This window comes from Netta rufina, assembly GCF_964035555.1.
Source record: "Netta rufina genome assembly, chromosome: 1".
In the NCBI taxonomy this organism is placed as follows: Eukaryota; Metazoa; Chordata; class Aves; order Anseriformes; family Anatidae; genus Netta; species Netta rufina.
Genome location: NC_140123.1, coordinates 16468737 through 16490675, shown reverse-complemented (window position 1 = coordinate 16490675; position 21939 = coordinate 16468737). Strand labels below are relative to the sequence as shown.

Below are 21939 nucleotides of genomic sequence, written 5' to 3'. Positions count from 1 at the left end.
CTAAACATACAGGATGGAAACATGGAAAAGGTATGCTCTCAACTTCAGTTAGCCAAGTCAGACTAAGATGGGTTGAAATTCTAGGAATATTTCTTGTTGCAGATACACAGCAAAATAAACTCTAAGGCGCACACACATACACACACACACACACAGCATGCACAGTTTTTTTAATGGTAAATGAGAGTCCCTGGGCTGTATTTAAGTCTATGAAACCGTTGTCCCTCAATACGGGTTCTCTAGCTTAAGGTTTGCAAAAGCTACAAGCTCCTGGCACAATAGTCATGTCAGAAGGGAGCCTTGGGAACCAGTCTTCAGAGGATAAATGCATAAATGGTTCTTCTGTTGTTTTTGATGACAGCTGGGAACCTAGCCCTCTTACAGAGTTATTCACAACAATTTTTAAAAGGACAGATTTATTGCTATGGTCAGTACCTATTTATTACTACAAATTTTTAGTATTATGAATGTATCTTCTATGTGTAAGACTCCCCATATGCTCTAATACAAAGAACATAGGAAAAGACAATGCTGAACCGAAATCCTTAGCTTATTACCTAGAAAGCAATCTATTCTGCTTTGCAATACAAACTGTACCAATAGTGTTCTTAACCAGAAAGAGCCCAACATGCCCAAGACAGTAATGTCTGCTCCTAGTGCTTAAGAGTGCAGGGTGAAGAAGGTGTTTGCTTAGGGGCCAGAAATGTTGTACCTCACATTTTATGTAGAAAAAATCTTCCCAAGTTTTGCCAAAGGGTGACTCTGAATGACTCCTGCTGGGAGTGAAGCAAGCAAATGCACTAGTTAGCATGGGCATTTGTTTCCTGCATTTCCTTCTGCCTAGGCTATGGGACTGATGACAGCTCCCATATGGGACAGAAAGGAGGTACTGGTATTCTGGCAAATATATCTCCCATTTGCAGGAACATTATTATCTAAAAGACAGGAAGAAGTCAAAGAAAACAAGGGAGCAGGGGAGCATCCTGATCAATCAAACCATGAGGAATTGTGGCCTTACAAGATCTTTGGCAGGGATTATTATTATTATTTTGGTAAGATCTTTATTATAATTATATATCTATATTTTAAAAAGAAGACAACGTGCATAAAACTTTTGCAATAGATGTAATATAGAACTATTTCCAATATGTATCTCAAAAACAAATGCAGCTTTACAAAACAATCTCATCTTCTCCTGCTTCACTTTGTTGTTCATTTGTTTCTACTGTTTTGGCTAAACAAAAAAAAAAAAAAACCTTTCAATATCATTGCTTGAAACAAAATTACAAGACTAATACAAAAAGATTTAAAGTTAAAAATACATACTTGGATTTTTGGTTTGTCCCCTAGTTGCTTAGCCACTGCAGTGTCACTGGGGTCACAAGCTCTTTTCTACAACCAATAGGAATTTTTTTTTGTGTGTGTGTGTGTGTTTTTTCTTTGGACAGAAAGGAGTGCTGAGAGCTTCACAAAAACACCTGGCTCTTGAAGCAAGAGACTCAAGCAAAAAACATTCAATACTGTTAGCATTGCAATAAAGTCACATGGTTTTGCAGCATGGGGTGAGATGCAGCAGTATGAAGTCACGAAAAAATGGTTCTTAACCGCAGCAAACTAGAGTGAGAACTGATTATTTCAGAGCTCAGAATAGCCTCTGAGAAGACTTGTCTTGCCACACCATGTAACTAGTTATGGCAAATCAAGATTAAAGCTTTTTTTTTTTTTTTTTTTTTTTTTGTGTGTGTGTGTGTGTGTGTGTGTGTACAGTAATGATATTTATCAAAATGTAATGTAACAGATTTAGTGGTTTAATATGATGACATTCAAAATTATAAGTTCTATATGAATCAGAGTGCATTTTGCATTGTTTTTAGCATCAGAATCTGAATGAAGCAAGGAAAAGTAACCTGGAAAAAATACCTGACAGCATTAAACAGAAAAAGGCTTCAGATCCTATTCTCATTGGACAGTCTGATCATGAGGAGCCATGTGTAAATCCATCTAATAGGATTTTTTTGCTAAGTAGGTCAAATTTTATACCTCCAGTCTCTGGCAGAGACTGGATTTTTCTTTACAAGCCAGATAACTTCTAGGCCTTCAGAAACTGCTTTTTTAGTACAAACTGAGCAGAGAAACAAAAGGAGTTTAGTGGCTACTATCAGGTGACTCTTCCAGACCTATTAATTTGTCATATTAAAAATAATAACACCATTTTCAAATGCAAACAGATGCAATGAAACAGATGGAATATCACTGGAAAAAGATAAGATTTGGCCAAGAGGTTCATCAGGCTGGGTGACTTTTTATGCCAGGACAGAGGCAGCACGTAATACTTGACCTAAAAACTTGTCTTCCTTCTCTCATGCTGGACTGAGGCTCTAAGAAGCATTGGGGAGAATTCATTACCACTGACCGCTCCATTGCCATCACAGACACCATAGAGTAACTCCTTATCAATAAAAGCAGTGGGTAATGATGGGGAAAAAGGCTACCTGGTGTGATATATGTAATCCACAAGCACAGAGCAGGAAAAACACAAAGCATGGCCACCAAGAGGTAGGTGGTCAAGCTTTAGAGTGTGTTTTCATCTCTATAAACAGGTTTGCCTTTCAACGCATTAATAGTACAGGCCATCCCAGTATCTCCACACTGGTATTTAGGGCTGCCATTGCAGGCAGTTAGTGTTGTGCCTTTTTCTGAACATTGGACAGAAAACGTAGGCTGCAGAATAAGAAAGAGAACTGTTTTCTAAAAGCCTTTGGGCCCAGGGGAAAACCAAATGCACCACAGAGAGGGGTACAGCTGGAGATAAGCAAGGATGTCATCCGAATAGGAAGTAAAGCTTGTGAGTAATATGTGTGGTAGAGAGGGGAGAAAAAGGGAGCAGAGAGTGTACCAGGTTATGATTGCAGCTGTGTAGATGTTCCCCAGAGCCCCAGGGGAGGAAAACATGACACTGAGCCAAAGACACCTATAACTGCAACAGGAATGAAAAGTTCTAGGAGGAGAAACAGGGGCCACAGCCACACTGGTGGAGCAAGATCCACTCCTTTGCCTCTGCTCTGCATAGCACTTTGCAGAGGTCTCTGGAGACTAAATGCCATATTTTATTATTAAAGCAAAATGAAAGCATGTTTTCTTTTCTTTTTATTTTATTTTATTTTATTTTATTTTATTTTATTTTATTTTATTTTATTATTTTATTTTATTTTATTTTATTTTATTTTGTTTTATTTTATTTTATTTTTTATTTTTTATTTTTTTTTAAAGCTAAAAGGAATACTTGGCAGCACGTCTGGAAGATACAGTACTGAGGCATGGCGATCCCAAAGCATCTTCTAGTATTTGCTCTTGACAGTTCATTCTGGTACTTTAAGGTCTTTGATTCCACTTAGAAATGGAGCAAAAATGATGAAACAAAATGAAAGAAAGAATCAAATGAGTTAGGTTCACATCACAATGTGAAACTGATGCTGAAATTCATAGTAGGCATGTATATTGCAGACATTATCACCTGTGATTCAGTTTTAATGTTTTCTTCCCATTGGTTTAACCTTCATCCCACGCAAACCCTTCCATTGATCTAACTCTTCCACTTTCCAGTTTAAACACCAAAAGCTCTACTCAAAATGTGGATGCCCTTAGAGGAAGCGATGTCAGCTATGTGTTGGTGTGCCGATGGCACACACACACACAGGGCTGAGCCCATCCCAGGTTGCCCCGCTCGCTGCACTGCGGAGGGGCCACGAGGACACGAACCACTCTGCCCTTTCCTGGCTGCTTGCACCGGCATGAGAGGAAGGCTGTGGCCACTCGCCAGCCTTGGCTGGGGTCCATCCACTTTGCACCAGCTGAGCAGTGCGACATGGACTGGAAAATCTGGCCTAAAGGTTTTTTAATGTTTAGAGCCACAAAGGCAAAACGGTAGCCTGAATAAATGGTATGGCCTGCCCTGACACACTTTTCGGCTGTGAGGGTATGAGAAATCCTTTTTATTATCCTGGACAGGAGCTGAGAAATGACATAATACTGAAGGAATAGGACACAGGGGCATTTGGGTTACTTTAGAGATGATTCAGATCTTGTTATTAATTCTCTCTACTTGGCAGAATGTTTAAAAGCTGGCAAGGGAGCATTAGCATTGCTGGCAGAGCATAGCTACAGCTGCACAGGTGGAAAGAAATCGGCAAGTAGCTCTTTCCAGCCTGGCAAAGAGGGATAAGGAGTAGGAGAGTGTACAGGCCCCACACCTCATCAGCAAAACCACACAGCAGAACTCACAAGCAGATCGGTCAAAAAACAAACAAGTGTTCTCTCCTAGCAGGTTGGCACAGGGGAACTGAAGCATGTCATATGTTGATATTTGGCCTCTTTGCATAGCAGATGTATTTTTCACAGGTCAGGCAGAGAGGATGAACAATTGATTCAATGGCTAGAAATACGCTGAGAGAACGAGGAAAAAGCTGGAGACAGTCCAATGTGTAGTACGTATTTCATAAGTGCATGCATAAGAAAGAGAGATAATCCTCTCCACAGTTCCTTTAGCAGGTGTTTATCCTTTTTGGCATTGACAGCAATATTTTGTAGCTACACAGCAGACATACAGAATAAAATTCCTTTCCACACTTGCAAAAAATAATTACCCCTTATGTGACTTACAGCTGCTCTAGTCATTCATCAATGCTGTTGTCCTTTTTTTCCAAACCAACACTATGACAGTGTTGCTTCTTCTGGAGAAAACTGCATAATTTCCAAGTTGACTTTTAAAGAGTGACCAGGGTGCTATGCTGTCTTCCTTTAAAAGCACTCATTGTTAAGAAAGATGCTTTGCTATGATCATAAATGGAAAAGCCTCTGAGGAAATGCTATGCTGAAGTAATAGGCACAGTTTACAATGCTTGAAAAAGATGAGAGTCAGTGGGCAAGTAAAATGAAAACACCCCCTTCCCTCCCTAGCAATCTTACTCTTGCAAAAGAATCATTTATTTTCCTTCTGATACATTGAGAGAAGCATAAGGGAGTCCACAAAGACAAGGTCACAAACTAGCACAGTCACTGTAAGACAACATTTCCTCACCACAGCTGAGGTGAACCTCTCCCCAGAATAATTAAAATAGCTGAGACAACTCAGTACCCACCTTTGAGCTAAACTCTTCCCTGTGTAATAGCATGTAACTCTACAAAAATACAAATCACTGAAAATAAGGGTATGTATCTGAGCTCTTATTCTGGACAAGTAAGCAAATAGCTGAAATTACACCCACCCCAGTATTAAGACCTCTCACAAGGACATGAGGATTCATAAATCCTGAATGAGGACTGAGTGTGGATCAGAAAAATTATGCAGTGATAAAAGTTTAAATACAGTAGCCTGATTCCCTGGTAGTTCAGGATGCAGTCAGTAGGTTATGCTGATCTTGTCTACCTGAGTATCTGACTCTACACTTCCTTATAAATGAAACTGCTCCTCACTGTTTTTGCTGAATCCACTCATTTATCTGCACTTTCTACTCTCATTTGCTAGCACTATTTTATCTTCAAAAGAAATTTTGAATTGGAATATTGATTAAAATATTGTACCTGGTTTTGGCCAGCTAGGATTTGGTGCCAACTGTTGATTTAATAAAGCAGCATCACTTTCCACTAAAATAAATAAATACATAAAATCACAGTGCCTGTGGATGTGATTTATTGTTTCAGATACTTTGTGTAGATTATCCCTGTAATCTGGAAAGTGAAATGGACGCTTCATACCAGCAATATTTTCCAGTGATCCCTAATCTCATTAGGCATTCTAAGTACATCCAGAAGAGTAGTGTAAATAAAATACACTGTTTTCTGATGAGCTTTGATGAGCAGATGTTCCGGGTTTTTGTTGATTCATGTCTGGGATGTTTTTAAAAGTTTTCTGCTTGTGTTCCATTTCCTGTTGAAGGAATTCAGAATGACCCAGATGAAAAGAGACAATTGTGACTGTGTCTGCCTGGATGCCACCCAGGCCAGCAGCTGTGCGGTGGCCACTGCAACGTGCCTGACTTGCGAGAGGAGAGATTATGTAATTTGGCTTTTAAACTACTTGTGAATTCAGCTCTTAGCACAGACAAAATACTGCACCTCTATGCATTTCCTATTACCACTCTTGTCTGGTAGCCTAGAAGTGCATTTGAGGATACAAGAGATAATGCAGTTGGTGGACCTCTCTTTTTGCTGTTTGGTGATACATGCATGTGAATTTCATCCACATTTTTAGCAGCAATAATGAAAGTAAATCAAAACTTAAGTTAATTCTTTTTTCTAAACTGATTTAGAATAAAAACAAGTCCATTTGTTTTTTCCATTCAAATTGGAATGGTAATCCTTCGAGATATACTGATAACCATTTGTTCATCTTGGAAACAGAGCTGCATTTTTTCCTCCATGGCAGGCAGAGACAGACACTGATTTTAAGTCTCCTGTTATACTTAAAAAAAGAAAAAATATTTCAAGCTAAAAACCTTAGCCTGTGACAACTGTGAACAGTAGAAACAGAAATAGAAGCCAATAGGATGCTCCAAGGCTCTCAAATAATGCACCAGTGCTGAAAATGAATCAGGCTTACTGGGAAATGGAGTAGAAGAAAATGTAGAAAAGAAACGCGATGCAAAGTGATCAAAGAGAAAAAAAAAAGAGAAATCAAGCAAATAAATCTGGGAAAATATGTGAAAGTTTAAAATACAGAGAGCAATGAAGCAGATACTAAGGTGATTCATGAGATAACAAAGTTGAAGGTAATTAAACCTTCCTGCATCAGTAGAAAAGTGAGGAACAAAATAGATAAACTGAGTTTTGGGAGGCCCTATCAAGCACAGTTTATGAAGTTAAAGTTGTTGCAGCACTATACACAGCCCATGACAGCGACATGGGATTAAGGACCCCAAACTGGAAATTCTGGTCCAAAGGAGAAAGAAAGTTCATCTTCTCACAACTTGTATGAAACCATTCTCATGCAAGGCACAACCTAAAAGATATATACAATACTGTACTGATCTTCTAAAACTTTTTTTGGAAAAAACACCTCAGAGAAAGGGAGTTCTTTTCCCAGTAAAACAACTATTTTATAGAATTAGCTATGAGATTTTTCCCCAGACATCATTTCTTTGAAAAGTAAACTTCAAAATACTTGTAATGGAACAAAACTGGTATAGATGAATTTCCTGTTCCAAATAGTTATTGAAATAAAACTTGGAGGATGTTGAGACATACTAGCTAAACAGTGTAAAGGAAGTTTTGTTTCAAAGCAATGCTTAATGAAAATGAAAATACAAATTAGATAAAAGAAAAGAAAGGAAAACCTAAAATTACTGCTAGAAGACTTTTCAGTATTATGAGCTGAGCTTCCACGACAAGAAGCTTTTTGAGACTTAAATGATTGTAGCTGTTCTGCATCCAGACAAAGCCAGGAAATATAACTATTATTGTGCTAAGTAAGCACACACATACTTACTTGTACATATACAAATTTATAAAACGCCATCCACATCAACACACAAACAGTAACTGATAGGTCTGTGCTTGGGATAGTAATTTTGTCTGAGGATCTGGTTCATGATTTCCTTTATATTACCAAATGTAAACTCTATAGTTTGGCAAAGTAGGCACATGTAACTCCAACAGCTAAAGTTTGTTAAGAGTATTTTGAGTAATCAGATCTATTTGAAACTACCTATCCCATTAAATAGGGTATTTTGTTTTTAACGTGAAGAAAATATGTGAATACACAAATACGTTAAGCCTTTGTTTTATCTAATTTACTTACAAAGCAAACTGTCTTTTCCACTTGATTTCATTAGTACAAATCAAATTATTTCATAACAAACGTCTACATTTCTGTTAGAGGAACTTATTTGAATAAACTCACTCAAAAGTGCTGCTATTATCTTTCCATGTCCAGTTTTTGTAAAGTGCAACTACACAGGCTACTTTCTATTTAGTTTTCTTACTCTGAACTGTCTACAGAGAAAAATTAGCTCCAATAGCTTTTGTGAAATAAGTGTCTACACAGACACTTCCAGAGTAACATCTGTCCCATGTTGAGTAGGGCTCTCCATTAGGAGGCGGAAGATCTAGGATACAGGCCCTTACTCCCCAGATAGTTTCTTTTTATCAAAGACAGATTAACATAAAATGCCTATTTGTTCCAGGGATCTAGACTGGCAACCACAGTTTTGTATTCCCAACTTCTCTTTCCTGGCACTTTTGTCATTTATTATGCCCAGATCTTCAAAACTACCTTAAATGTTCTGTTGGCCATTTGCAATCCAAGTCAAACTGGAAGAAAATACATGTCCTTTGCCCACAGGAAAACTTCCTGCAGCATCCAGGTGTGCATTAATATTAAAACCCACCAAGGCGATGGTACAAAGAAAGATTTTGATTCCTTACAACTGAAGGACCCTTTGGTATCTCTCTTTTCAATTGCAAAATGCTAAACACCTCAAACATTCACTGTAGTTTTGGTAACAGAAGCATCTGTTAATGCTATTATCTGTAAATACTAGTGCAGGAAATTCCCTGTGCAGAAGCAGAAATAGCATCTGTAGTACTGTGATAAGTATTCAATCATCTTAAAAGGATCTCTACACTTCCACCTCTCCTTTTGGAATTGAGCAAAGACAAATAATTTGCAAAAATATGTATGTAAATAGGATTCAGCTATAATTAATGAGGGAAATGCCTTTTTACAAGCAAGATGTATCTCAAAATGGTGAAAATTTGAATGCATTGGAATATACATTCTTCACAAGAGCAGATAATGTAATTTTAAAATTACAGACTGCATAGATGATACAATAACAGATCAATCAGCTGAATTAAGAATGTCCAGGTCCAGATATAAACATACAGATTTACTTCACAATATACTCTAATGCTGAATTATCTTTGCTTCCTGCTGCAGTGCCCTAGAAGTCACTTGTACTACATAAGGGATAACTGTATCACAAAATATGCCATGGAGAAAGAGATCATTAAGAATCGGTCTAATACAATTATTTTTTTAAACAATAACAGCAAAAAGCAATATATGTTTTGGTATTTGTAAGTCTATGCTGTAGGGCTATTTTTAAGTATATATTTTGTTCATTTATTTATTTATTTATTTATTTAAAAAGCCTGCTTTATACCGTATTAAAACTTGGAACATTCATCCACACATAGATAATGTTCTCAAAAAAAAAAGCTAATTTTTCTAACTAAAAATGCATTTAGAAACAAATTGGCACGAGTATTTGTTTTACATTCAGTATTAAATTGGCACTATGTGTGGTCTCTGGCAGCATCGACTATACTCCCCTTTGTTTGCTACCACTCTGCTCCAGCACTGAAGCCAACACCTGTGGCCATATAAAAGGCTATGTACAGCAGCTGCGGGACTCAGATGTCCACACTGAAGTAAATTTCTAAAGCATAAGCATTTGGATGTGTGGCTGGCTTCCTCGTCTGAGTCTTTTCAAGGTCTTCTTTAGAGGTCTGCATTGCTGGTTGTTGTATCTATCAACTGTCTACACTACTAATACTGACCAATGTGTAGTGGAAACATAGGACAGCCTCATACTTAGAAAAGATGCTCTTGGCTATGCTGATGTAAGGTTGCTGCAGTCCATTCTCTAAAGACAGTTTTTCTGCAGATTTTTGACAATGGTGATATCAGTGATATATATCTAGGTAACAAAAGGCAGAGTAGCAAAAAAGCTAAATAATCAGTAAATCACAACATTAATTTCTACTTAAAGCATTGTTCTCTGGAGGGAGTTTATTTAATCTATGGAAAAGTAAATATAAATCCTATTAGTATGCATATAAATTACTCACTCTTATATAGTACGGAATAATCACAGAATTAATTTTTACAGCATACAGATCCCAACATATGGTTTGCAGTGCTTTTATTTATGACTTATCTATATGGAGGAAGTGAAAAAAAATGCTCCTCAGAACAATGTCTACTAATGTATTCAGGTACAGCATGTACTCAGAAATGTGCTGAGCCACAACAGTACTCATAAGTCGTAGGAGCACCTGAAGTTAACTTTTCTTTTCAGAGAATAAGTGGAAGCATATATTCAGAATTACATTGTTCTGCTTTCAAGTAAAATACAGAATGTATGTGTAACAAACAGCTGCAAATGACATGTTCCCATGTAAATGAAGGTGTTACAGAAGCAGGTAACAACAAATTAACTGTTTGTGCCAGGTTCTGGAGATGCAATTGCTCTGAAATTATTAGAACAACCCATTGGAAATAGAAATGCTATTTACTTTAGGATGTTGGAATATGAAAGCATACAGAAGCCAGAGCCATATGGCTGTGGACACAAGACACAAAGCAAATTCTTTCTATCAGGAAGATAACAGGCAGTCCTTTATTTAATGTTTCCTAACTGATGTATTTCTATGGTGTTTGCATATTAGGTTATACTGCATATTCTGAGTGCTTAGCTAGATGACCAAAGCACGCTGATGCAGCTAAGTTTGAGCCACATCTTACACGGAATAGGAAAGTCAGGGTACTCATCTGTACACCTAATGATCAGTTTTTTATTTCTGTATCTTTCTGTATTTCCACCTTTGCTGAGCGTTCAAAAACAAGAGGAGTACTTTTATTTAATGAAGCCATTGGAAGATTTTCATATGTAGTGAATTCTGAGTTCATTACTAGATTTCAATGTTGTTTTATTATTATTGCTTCTCCTTGGTAGTAAGACAAAGGAAAGACGGAAAATCATAGTATCATTACTGATGCTGATGCATCTCTGTTTCATGTGTACACTTACTACCTATATTTTCAAGTTTTTATCAGATGCTGGCATGTTGCTGGTATAATTACGAATGAGCTAACATGAGCAAAAATAAATATTTACAAACCAGTTATCAGTGGATGAGGTACATTGGTCTATTCCATTAGAAACATGGTATTACTGAGTATAGACAGAGGCAGATCATATGAAGGGGCTGAAAAACTTACTGCAGTGTTCTTTATTCACTGATATTTTATAAACTTTTTCTCTACATTCCATGTATCAGTTCAGATCAGCCTGCACAAAATTACAACATGACTTTGGCAAGCAACAAACACAGTGGTACTTGGATCCTAACATGTATGACACGATCCACTGCCCATTTAGAATGTTTTTGATGATGACGAATGGCTTCTTTAACACATCTTTTTCTGTTCACCTACAGCATAAGTGAAAACCTATTCCCTCGTATGTATTAGGGCTACTGAAATCTCCAAACCAGTTTGACCATAAGACCTGATTTGATGATACTACTCTGAAATATGTAAAAAGTTGACATGCTGAGAACACTGATGATCTTAATCTCAGCAACTGTCAAGACATAAAATACCAAAAATTTTAAACCTACAGAATAGATGTTAGTCAATAAAATGTTGATAAAATACAAGTGGTCAATAAAATACAAGCAGCAACAAAATTAATGAGACCGGTTATCCAATGCTGTTTGTTTTCTAAAATACATCATTTCAATATTTTTGCAATGCTGTGGTAGCTCTGCTCTTTGTTTCACAAAAGTTTGGTAAATAATTGCACACTGCAGATAAGAAACTTTTGTTTTCATGTAGTGGACACAGTCATGAGCTTCTGTTTCTCTTTTATTCTTGGACATTTTGTCAAAGGTCGGCAGAATGAAAAACACCTGTTGTGGGAAACCTTGCAAACTCTTCCTGGTGAACATTATGAAAGAAAGGACCCAAGACCAAGCATATCACTGCAACTGAAGAAAGTCAGGTTGCTATCTTAATCTTCCCTATGAACCAGTATGTAATTGTTGTTTCTCAAGCTTACCTGAAACACCCTGTGACATTCTAGCAGTGTAAGGTAAGAATGCTATAGGTCTAGGCTCAACAATGTTATGCAGAACACAATCAGTAATTAAACAGCACTTAGTGTCAAAAACTTTTTCTTGGCAGTACTGTGTTGCATGTTCATCTTCAAGATGTTGTTTATTAGCAGCAATTGGTCTTTTGAACTTATTTCACTAATAAGAATCTCTATTCAGTATTTTTATGCAGATAAATAGGCAGGTTGTATTTCTAGATTGTTACTGGCTTCAGCAGTCTAGCTCTTTCAATTGAGCTAAATATCAAAATAACTTTCCAGCTTGCTATAACATTATTTCTCTTTTTCATTATTAAGACATTGACAAATTTGTTCAGAAGCACAGTAAAAATATCAAGTAATGCTTGATGTAGGGCCAATTCTTGCAGTTTCTGAATGCTCAGCGAACAATAATTCAACTTATTGAGTGCCATATTATAATTATAGTCCTTCGACCTGATTTTACAGTGTTTTTATCTTAAGTCACTTAGAATGTTTTTGATCTGATTTTTGAATAATGGAACATACTAAATGTTTTACAAAGGCTATATATATAATTGAATAGCAATAATATATTATTGAAAGTTGCTCCATAGTAAAAAATTAAGTTATCTTAATTTTTCACAGTACTTAATTTCAAGTACTGTGAAGAAACCATTCCCAGTTTCCTGGAGAAATCATGAAAATTACATAAATATAAATCCTGAGGGGACCGAAGAGATCATCTGGGGCAGGATGTAGTAAAGCAGATCACCATTGCAGATATTTTCTAATCTCTTCCTTAAAACCTCCAATGGTAAGAATCCCCACAATCTGCTCGGTTTATTATAGTGCTTATCTGACCTTGCTGAAACACTTTTCCTATTAACACCCTAAATCTGCCTTCCTGCAAAATAATTCTAATTCTTTCCTTGATCTCAGTGGGTCTAAAAAAGATCTCAGTGTGTACAAAAAAGAACTGGTCTTTGCTCCTTAACAGACCTTCTCTCCGAGAATGATCTCAGTTCTTTAATATTATTATTCCCCCATTCCTCTCCCCCCCCCCCCCCCCAGGTCATGCTTTTAATTTATTATTTTTTTTTCATAGTACTAGGGAAGCTCATGGAGCAGATCCTCCTGAGAGTCATCACGCAGCACTTGCAGGGCAAGCAGGCGATCAGGCCCAGTCAGCATGGGTTTATGAAAGGCAGATCCTGCTTGACGAACCTGATCTCCTTCTTTGACAAAGTGACGCGCTGGGTGGACGAGGGAAAGGCTGTGGATGTGGTCTACCTTGACTTCAGCAAGGCTTTTGACACCGTCTCCCACAGCATTCTCCTCAAGAAACTGGCTGCTCTTGGCTTGGACTGGCACACGCTTTGTTGGGTTAGAAACTGGCTGGATAGCCGGGCCCAAAGAGTCGTGGTAAATGGAGTCAAGTCCAGTTGGAGGCCAGTCACTAGTGGCGTTCCCCAGGGCTCGGTGCTGGGGCCGGTCCTCTTTAATGATGGTTCTCGATGATCTGGACGAGGACATTGAGTGCACCCTCAGTAAGTTCGCAGATGACACCAAGTTAGGTGCGTGTGTCGATCTGCTTGAGGGTAGGAAAGCTCTGCAGGAGGATCTGGATAGGCTGCACCGATGGGCTGAGGTCAACTGCATGAAGTTCAACAAGGCCAAGTGCTGGGTCCTGCACCTGGGGCGCAATAACCCCAAGCAGAGCTACAGGCTGGGAGAGGAATGGTTGGAGAGCTGCTAGGCAGAGAAGGACCTGGGAGTGATGGTGGATAGTCAGCTGAATATGAGCCAGCAGTGTGCTCAGGTGGCCAAGAAGGCCAACGGCATCCTGGCTTGTATCAGAAGCAGTGTGACCAGCAGGGCTAGGGAGGTGATCGTCCCCCTGTACTCGGCTCTGGTGAGGCCGCACCTCGAGTACTGTGTTCAGTTTTGGGCCCCTCGCTACAAGAAGGACATCGAGGTGCTTGAGCGGGTGCAGAGAAGGGCGACGAAGCTGGTGAGGGGCCTGGAGAACAAGTCCTACGAGGAGCGGCTGAGGGAGCTGGGCTTGTTCAGCCTGGAGAAGAGGAGGCTCAGGGGCAACCTTATCGCTCTCTATAGGTACCTCAAGGGAGGCTGTAGCGAGGTGGGGGTTAGTCTGTTCTCCCGTGTGCCTGGTGACAGGACGAGGGGGAATGGGCTTAAGTTGAGCCAGGGGAGTTTTAGGTTAGATGTTAGGAAGAACTTCTTTACTGAAAGGGTTGTTAGGCATTGGAACAGGCTGCCCAGGGAAGTGGTGGAGTCACCATCCCTGGAAGTCTTCAAAAGACGTTTAGATGTAGAGCTTAGGGATATGGTTTAGTGGGGACTGCTAGCGTTAGGTCAGAGGTTGGACTCGATGATCTTGAGGTCTCTTCCAACCTAGAAATTCTGTGTGATTCTGTGATCTATATGTGGTCAACAGTAACAAGAGTGCCATTCCAGCAATGGATGCCTGATCCTTGCTCCATGCTCATACCAAACGCCTTTGATGCAGCTAGGAACAGTACCTAGTGTTTTCAAATACCAAGGAAAAATGGTGGGACACAGTACTGCCAGCATTACATCCTCTGTGTGCCTTATTCACTCGATTCCATTCCACTTTCTCAGCTAGCAGATATTTTTTATCTTTGCTGTTGAAGTGTGAAACCCAACATCTCAGCCAGCTGAGAGGGAGCAACATCTAGCTTCCATTCCCACATGCAATTTTTTTTCATCTCAATATAATATCTACTTTCTTGGAAACAGTAAAACAGTCTTGAATTGTATTATTTTTAAGGCTCTCCACCACTCCTGAAATATTTCTTATGATACTAGTGCCAAGCTAGTTACTCTGCACTTTGTGTTTTTACCTTTGGTTCTTCCCTCCTAAGCTTAACCTTTGCACAGCCTTTATCATACTTCACCTCCTTGATCTATCTAGCAAGATCACTTTCAATTTAGCTTGCATCACTTATCTTGCATCACTCTGTTTAACTCACTGAGGTTGAGCATCCACAAAAGCTGTTCTCAACTTCACTCTGGACGTTCACTAGACTAGAGCAAAGACAAATCCTCACACCTCATCTGAGAGCTACTCTTAGTTTTAACATGTGTCATTAACAACTATTTAAGGGTATGGTTTCTTAATTTTCCAGACACCAGGCTATAGTTGCTTTTCTGCTTTCTGTTTCAGGCATGAGGCATCATCACAGGAGGTAGAAAGTTACACCAGACCTACTGCTTACTGCTGTGACAGCTACTCTACCAAGGGAGAAAATTAGATTAGCCTGATAAATTGATTATTAATAACCAATTCCAAAATCTCTCTCAAAGTAAGGAGGGAGAGCTATACATTCCCCATACCTTTCTTTACCTTCTCCAGACATCTGAAACCTCACCAATCCTCCACAAGTGCTCAAAAGATAAAAGCTTGCATTTTGCTGCTCTAAGTAGCATAGGATTAACTTAAACAGACCATCAGCACTTGTGTAACTCTTCTGCCAGGTTTAGATTTTCATAAAATAAAATGGTTTCAACTTTAAAGGAGTTTCTAAAAAACACTATCCAGAAATGTAGGGAAATTAAATTTATCTTGTGCAGTGAGCTGATTTTTCTCACCTGCAAACATGACTGAATTGGTTTAACGAACACTATGTAATTAAAAGGAACAAAGAAAAAAATAAAACAACACAACACGGTACATAAACAGCTCACATGCAATGCCTAAGTTCTAGAGGAGAACTATTAACTATTTTACAGTCCTTGCCTCTGCTGAGCCAACTGTTACGCCAGCTGGTGGCTCTCCCCCTCCTGCTACTGCTCTTTAGTCACAGTCAGGGACTGACAACTCTTGCTGGGAAACAGGGCTGGATTCAAATGGCTGCTTCACTTTGGTGAAAGCACCTCCCAGCTCACTGACTGCAGCCCTCTCTGGTGTCCCCCATAACCCCACAGCCGCTCTGACTGTCTCCACCCCGGGCTTCCTTAGCTCTGGGTAACACCTGCAATTTTACCAACAACTGCTATCCCAGCTCTCAGCAAGGCTGCACACAGCATAGACAGCTAACACAAGCTTAAACAGCTTCTCACACCTCACACAAACTTCTCCAACTTTCTTCTATGGCTTTAGGCTCCAACTTTTGCTTTCTGGTACTAGAAATTATTGTCAACAACTAGCAAAACACCATCCTAGGCACACCTCTCCCCCGTCTAAAATACCACAGTGATTTACAGATGCACATTCCCACTTGATTGTCTGCCTCTTTATAAAAGAAATACCTCTCAATCACAATGAAAGAACATACACAAACCAAATGTTCTTCTGGTCTGCCCATTTGGTCCTTTCATTTATCTTCCTTTATGATGACATCAACTGAGCACTTCACCTCTATGGGACTTCCCTTTTCCGCTGGGTATCTCAGGAAGGCATGGCTTTCATTTTAGGCCTTCCTTGCTATGTATTGTGTAATTCATTTGAGTGTTCTTCAGCCTGCTCTTTCCGTTTTCTGTCTGTGTACCTGGCACCTTGCTGTTAATAGTAATTGCTGTTTACATTCATTGTATTAAGCACCAGGTCATAATTAAATCTTTTTATGGAAGGAGGGTAGGAGAAAGGACGATGTATTGAAACCAAAGGGCCTTTGAGGTTTTAACCTCCTCCTTACTTGCTCACCTTCCCTGTTAAGTAACCAGTTGCATTTTCTGTCATCAGGTCTGATGTTTTTTGCAAAGGCTGTAATGTTCCCTGCTAGTTACAATTCATTTTGTAGCCTTGTCATTCTTCCTACAATCTGCATTCTGTCACAGGACAGTGATTTTCCAGATGACAAGACTGAAAGAATGTCAGAAAAGGAGATTTAACATACTGGCTGAAGCCACCATCCCACTGGAGTTTGTGAGCACCAAGACAACTCCACGGCATAAACCCAGGTGCGGAACGTGGGAATGACTCGGAGAGCTGCAGCAGAAGTGCATTCCTGACCTGAACTAAAATGCTTAACATAGACATCCCTGGTAGCAAAAAGACCGGGGTTCTACAGGGAGTTGAGTGTCTGTCCGGAGATGAACAGAATGATACAGCAGAGAACCCACCTTAATACCTGAAATTAAATGTTCACCCCTTAAGAGCAAGCAGCAACTGAGCTGCATGCAAGAGAAGCAAGAAGCGAGGCAGATGAAAAGGCTGGGAAAGAAGGTCTGAGAACAACACCCCTAAATGCTGCCCTCTTCCTAAACAGCTACTATGTCTGGCTGGAATTTATACTTATTGTTTACCTTCCTGCATAAGAATTTATTTATAGTTTTCTGGTTAAGCTGCAAAGAACAATTTGCAGGCTCAGTGTCAAAAACAAAAGGCTAAGTGATTCCTGTTCCTACAGTTTGGTTGGATGGAGCTTCTCAGAGAGACAGGGAAGTGTCTGGCATGGACTGGAAGTATCTTTAACAAAAATCTAGACATGACTACATTCCAGCCTCACTGAAAGAGATCCTATGTAACTCAACATCAATATATATATATATATATTCTTATTACACTGAATTAAGATATATTTACTTTTTTTTTCCCCTTTCTTCTTCTTCTTTTTTTTTTTTTTTCCTTTTTTCTTTTTTTCTTTTCATATATGAGCCCTGCATTCAAAATTTCTGTTGTGGAATGGTAGTGAAAATTATTCATCAAGAATATATCTTTACAGTCATCCTACTACTTAAAGATACATCAAATCTTATTTTCTCCTGCATTAAATAGAGTCACAAGACCTATTCAGATTTTAAGAGATGATCCAGTGTAGGACTCCTTGCATCCAGCCTATCAAAGACACACCAGTGTGTTCAGAGCTGCTGAGTTCAGTGCCATTTATTAACCACACTGTTATAAATGATTTTCTGTAACTGCCCTTGGTGTGATATTGCATGCTTAGGAATGATGTCTCAATCTAATTAAGCATGTGAATTTAGATGAGAAAGGTGACTGCAGGTTGTGCACTTCTTCTCCTGACAAATTGTTGGACCTGTAGGATCACCTCTGTAATAGCGTGCTTGTTTTCTTGCTCCTCATTACTGTTTTGAGTAAGAACACTTTTAAATTCACTGTTTTTTGTTTTTTTTTCTCTACTCAGTTATAGAATCACAGAATCACAGAATGGTTTTGGTTGGAAGGGACCCTAAAGATTCCAACCCCCCTGCCATGGGTAGGGACAGCTTCCACCAGACCAGGTTGCCCAAAGCCCCATCCAGCCTTGCCTTGAACACCTCCAGGAATGGGGCATCCACAACTTCTCTGGACAACCTGTGACAGTGCCTCACCACCCTCCTAATAAAGAATTTCTTCCTCATATCTAATCTAAATTTCCCCTCTTGTAGTTTAAAATTGTTACTCCTTGTCTTATCACTTCCTGACAGAGTACCTCCCCAGCTTTCCTGTAGGCCCCCTTTAGGTACTGGAAGGCTGCTCTAAGGTCTCCCTGGAGCCTTTCCTTCTCCAGGCTGAACAACCCCAACTCCCTCACCTTGTCTTCACAGTAGAGGTGCTCCATCCAGCTCCTTGATCATCCTCGTGGCCCTTCTCTGGACTTGTTCTAGTACGTTACCTAGTGTATTCTGTAAGGCCTCTCAGAGCTTCCCTTGTTGGTCCAGCAAACATTAAAATTTTTTTTTTTTTTTTTTTTAAATCAAACTACAACAACAACAAAACACCAACAATTATGGAACAATGCAAGCCCTTTCATTTTGGCACATTAATCATTTTTATTTAAATTCAGGTATTTAGGCAGTTTATCAAGCAAAATTCTCACTAAAGTGTAGTGTTTGTATATACAGGAAAATTGACTTCTACAGCCATAATCAAATAATTAAGCAGATTTAGTTAGGTCCGTAAAATTCCCTATTTCTACTGCAGAATAATTACCCTGGAATAAAGCCACTTCAATTTAGAATAGCCTGTCCACATGGGGAGCTATATTGAAACAGCTGTAGTAAAATAATTATTTGACTACAGCTACACCACTCACTTTTTCCCTGAAAATAAGCCATCAAGATAAAAATCTTGCCTCTTTCACAGAAGCTCAGCTGTGTTGGCTAAATACTCTTCCATACTCAAAGTGCTTTGCCAACAGAATGAATGTACAATGTGGAGAATGTGAGATTTTACTTCACAATCCTACAGTAAGTGGTGAGGTACAGTGATGCACTTGCAGCTTTCTACCACTTAAAAGGTTTTGAGATGCTCTGGGATGTGGAATGGAAGATGTAAACAGGGAATGTGGCCTTTTGTAATGCACCATGAATTTTATAAAAACAAAGTTGATTGCAGAGGTAATTCCAGATGAAAGGAGCAGTGGACAGAGATGGCTACTGCATCATCCTCTCCTGCTGCTGCCATGTAGATACATCTCCTACCTTCACTTCTCTGCTGCAGCCTGAGGGCCTCACATTCAGCGAGCCTCCGCCTTGACCTCCAAAAGCATGAGCTCACTCACATCTCAGCTTATACCAGTGCAGGTGCAGCAAAAACGTGGCTGGTCCTCTCAACTTCTTTGTACTGCTATCACTTATGAAGTGAGTTGAAACGTGAACTGATCTGTACTGCTTTTTGAACTGTTTGTTTCAATAACATTCATTAAAATGTTTTAGCATTAATGACCTAAAATGCAGGATTCTGCTGGTCAGTTGCATACTATTTGCATCCAATATCCAGTATTTGCAGGCTAAGGAATTCTTCCTTCAGCCAGAGTTATTCAGTCAATGGTATTTCAATTCAAAGGCTCTTTAAAATTTGGCTCACCAGGGTCTCAATACCATATAAAAATGTACAGTTTTTGCAAAAAAACCAATCAAACTAAAAAGATAATAAAGCTGGGTTGCAACTCACCTCGATCTGTGTCATACAGGAAGACAAAGCGATTCCATTCATAGTGATCCAGCAAGCTCAAGAGGGCTCCTCGCAGAGATGGCCGCAGCTGCAGCACAAACTGACTCTCGCCTTCGGTGGGAAAACTCGGTGTGATGAGGGAGATGTGCAAGGCGCTGCAGAATGAGGTCAAGGTATGTACTGATCTCTTATCATATAGTCCAAAAATGGCAAAAACTCCTCTAGAATACTGGGAGCAAACTGGAAGGAAAAAGCAAAAAAAAAAAAAAAACAGAGTTCACCTAGTGACAAAATCTGTAAATACATACTTACACATTTCAACATCCCCAACTCTATAAATTGAATATTTCCATTTCTGCCTGTATAGTTAACTTCAGTAGTTATATGTGTTTAATTCTGGAAACCAGTAAATAGCTAAATAACAGTTTGCCACTTCTGAATCTTATTCAAAGAACATTACGTTACCTATCTATATATATATTTAATTCTGTGATGAAATACAAACTATATGACATGCATTTTTGCATTCCAGTAAAAAGTCAATGTATGCTGTTTTAGCCACAGCTCTGTACATTAATAGGGTTTGATCATTTCCATTATTTCAAGCAGAAAATTGTTCACATTTCAAAATAAGCAATTGACCTCACGAGTAAAATCTGGACATTTTGAATTCTTGCAATATGGATCTTTCATTCCCAGTTAAGCACAGAGCCCTTGTGCTGCATTAAGACTACTACAGACACTGAATAACAACCTATTTCATGAATAATCTCCTTGACTTTTAAGAGAACAGCTGAAGGAAAATGTAGTAAGTCAATGTGACCAGGTTATTGCCCCAAACCCTTTATTTCTACTCTGTGTCAACCTCAAAACCAGAAAACAAATGACCTGAATATATATTCTGAGTTTTGATTTGCTCTTGGGCTCATTTAAGATGTAGAGAAAGACTTCTATTGATTTCAGCAGATTAGATAAGGGCTTTACTTATCTATGCACATAAAAACAGACATGAGGGCATTTTTCTGAGTAAATACTGCTTTTCTAGCAACTCATAAATGGCCCGGTGAACAGCACCCCTTTTATTTGAAAGCACAAAACAACTTACTAGAAACTCTGTGTGATAATTAACAACAGTACCTACCCCATAATCGCAGAAAATGAAGAAAGAAAAAGTCATTTCAGAGGTCATCATAAACTTTTCCTAAGCATGTATTTCCTATGCACTCCTGTTCCACATCCCTCCCTCCTGCCAATTTGTTCCTACATATACACAGAACCAAGGAAAACCTAACCCATGCCCTTTTAAATAGATGACATCTAAGAAGAATACAGTTGGGCCAGATGATCTTGGAAGTCTTTACCAACTTTAATGATTCTATGATTCTATAAGAGGCCTCCTCTCTTTTAGTCTGGAGGTCACAGTTACCCTGCGAGATCATCACAGTCAGGGAACCAGGTACACACTTAGCAAATGGGAGTATTCAAAAACAGTTCATCTTTAATTGTTTCATGTTACATCATAAAAAGCAAACATAGAACTTGTACATTTTTCTCCTTAGACTTGGGCAATTCATCCAGTTCTGATGCCAGAACTGGAACAAGTCACTGGAGGGCAGTTCTGGGATTTTATGTGCTGTCCCAATATTTCAGCCGTCACCCTAAAGATTTTCACAGACAGATAAGTAATTTTAAAGGTTAAAAAGCTTTCTTCCTTCTCCTAAGTTCCCCTTCAATATGTTGATACATAGCTCTTAAAACCTTCTTTGTGTTTGCTTTGCTGGACCACACTGCACACATTCTCCCAGACCCATCAAATGACTGTCTCTCCCTAACCATTCCCTAAAGTGCTGTTCTGTGTTTTCTCAGTTTCATCTTGTCTGTCTTGAACTCAGTTGACTAACCTGCTTAGAATTTCAATTGAAAGCTTTCTGCTTCTTTCTACATTACTTACCCATCTCTACTGTAAAATACTTTTGCTGACATATCCTAAGATCACTTTTTTTTTTTTTTTTTTTCTAAATTTACTTCTCAGTGATGGCTGACAATCATCTCAGAATCAAAATTCTGCTCTGTCTTCCTCCTAGGTCTTTTCCAAAAGATGAATTTCTGCTTATAGTATAATATTTTTATTAGTCACCAATGTACAACTTTCCAGTATGTCATATCTATTACTGTACTACTCAAAATTATTTACTTCCA

At 38.9% G+C, this 21939-nt stretch overlaps 1 protein-coding gene across 3 annotated transcripts in view; it reads right to left on the bottom strand.

Annotated features, from left to right (window-relative positions):
• The window catches only part of GRIA4 (glutamate ionotropic receptor AMPA type subunit 4), a gene marked incomplete at both ends in the record, with an annotated part of 224588 nt that overhangs the window by 128989 nt on the left and 73660 nt on the right, over positions 1-21939 (bottom strand). For all 3 annotated transcript variants that reach the window (XM_084306321.1, XM_084306320.1, XM_084306322.1), the window contains one exon: positions 19741-19980. In XM_084306321.1, the coding sequence (XP_084162447.1) occupies positions 19741-19980 (240 nt within the window). The remainder of the gene's footprint in view (positions 1-19740; positions 19981-21939) is intronic.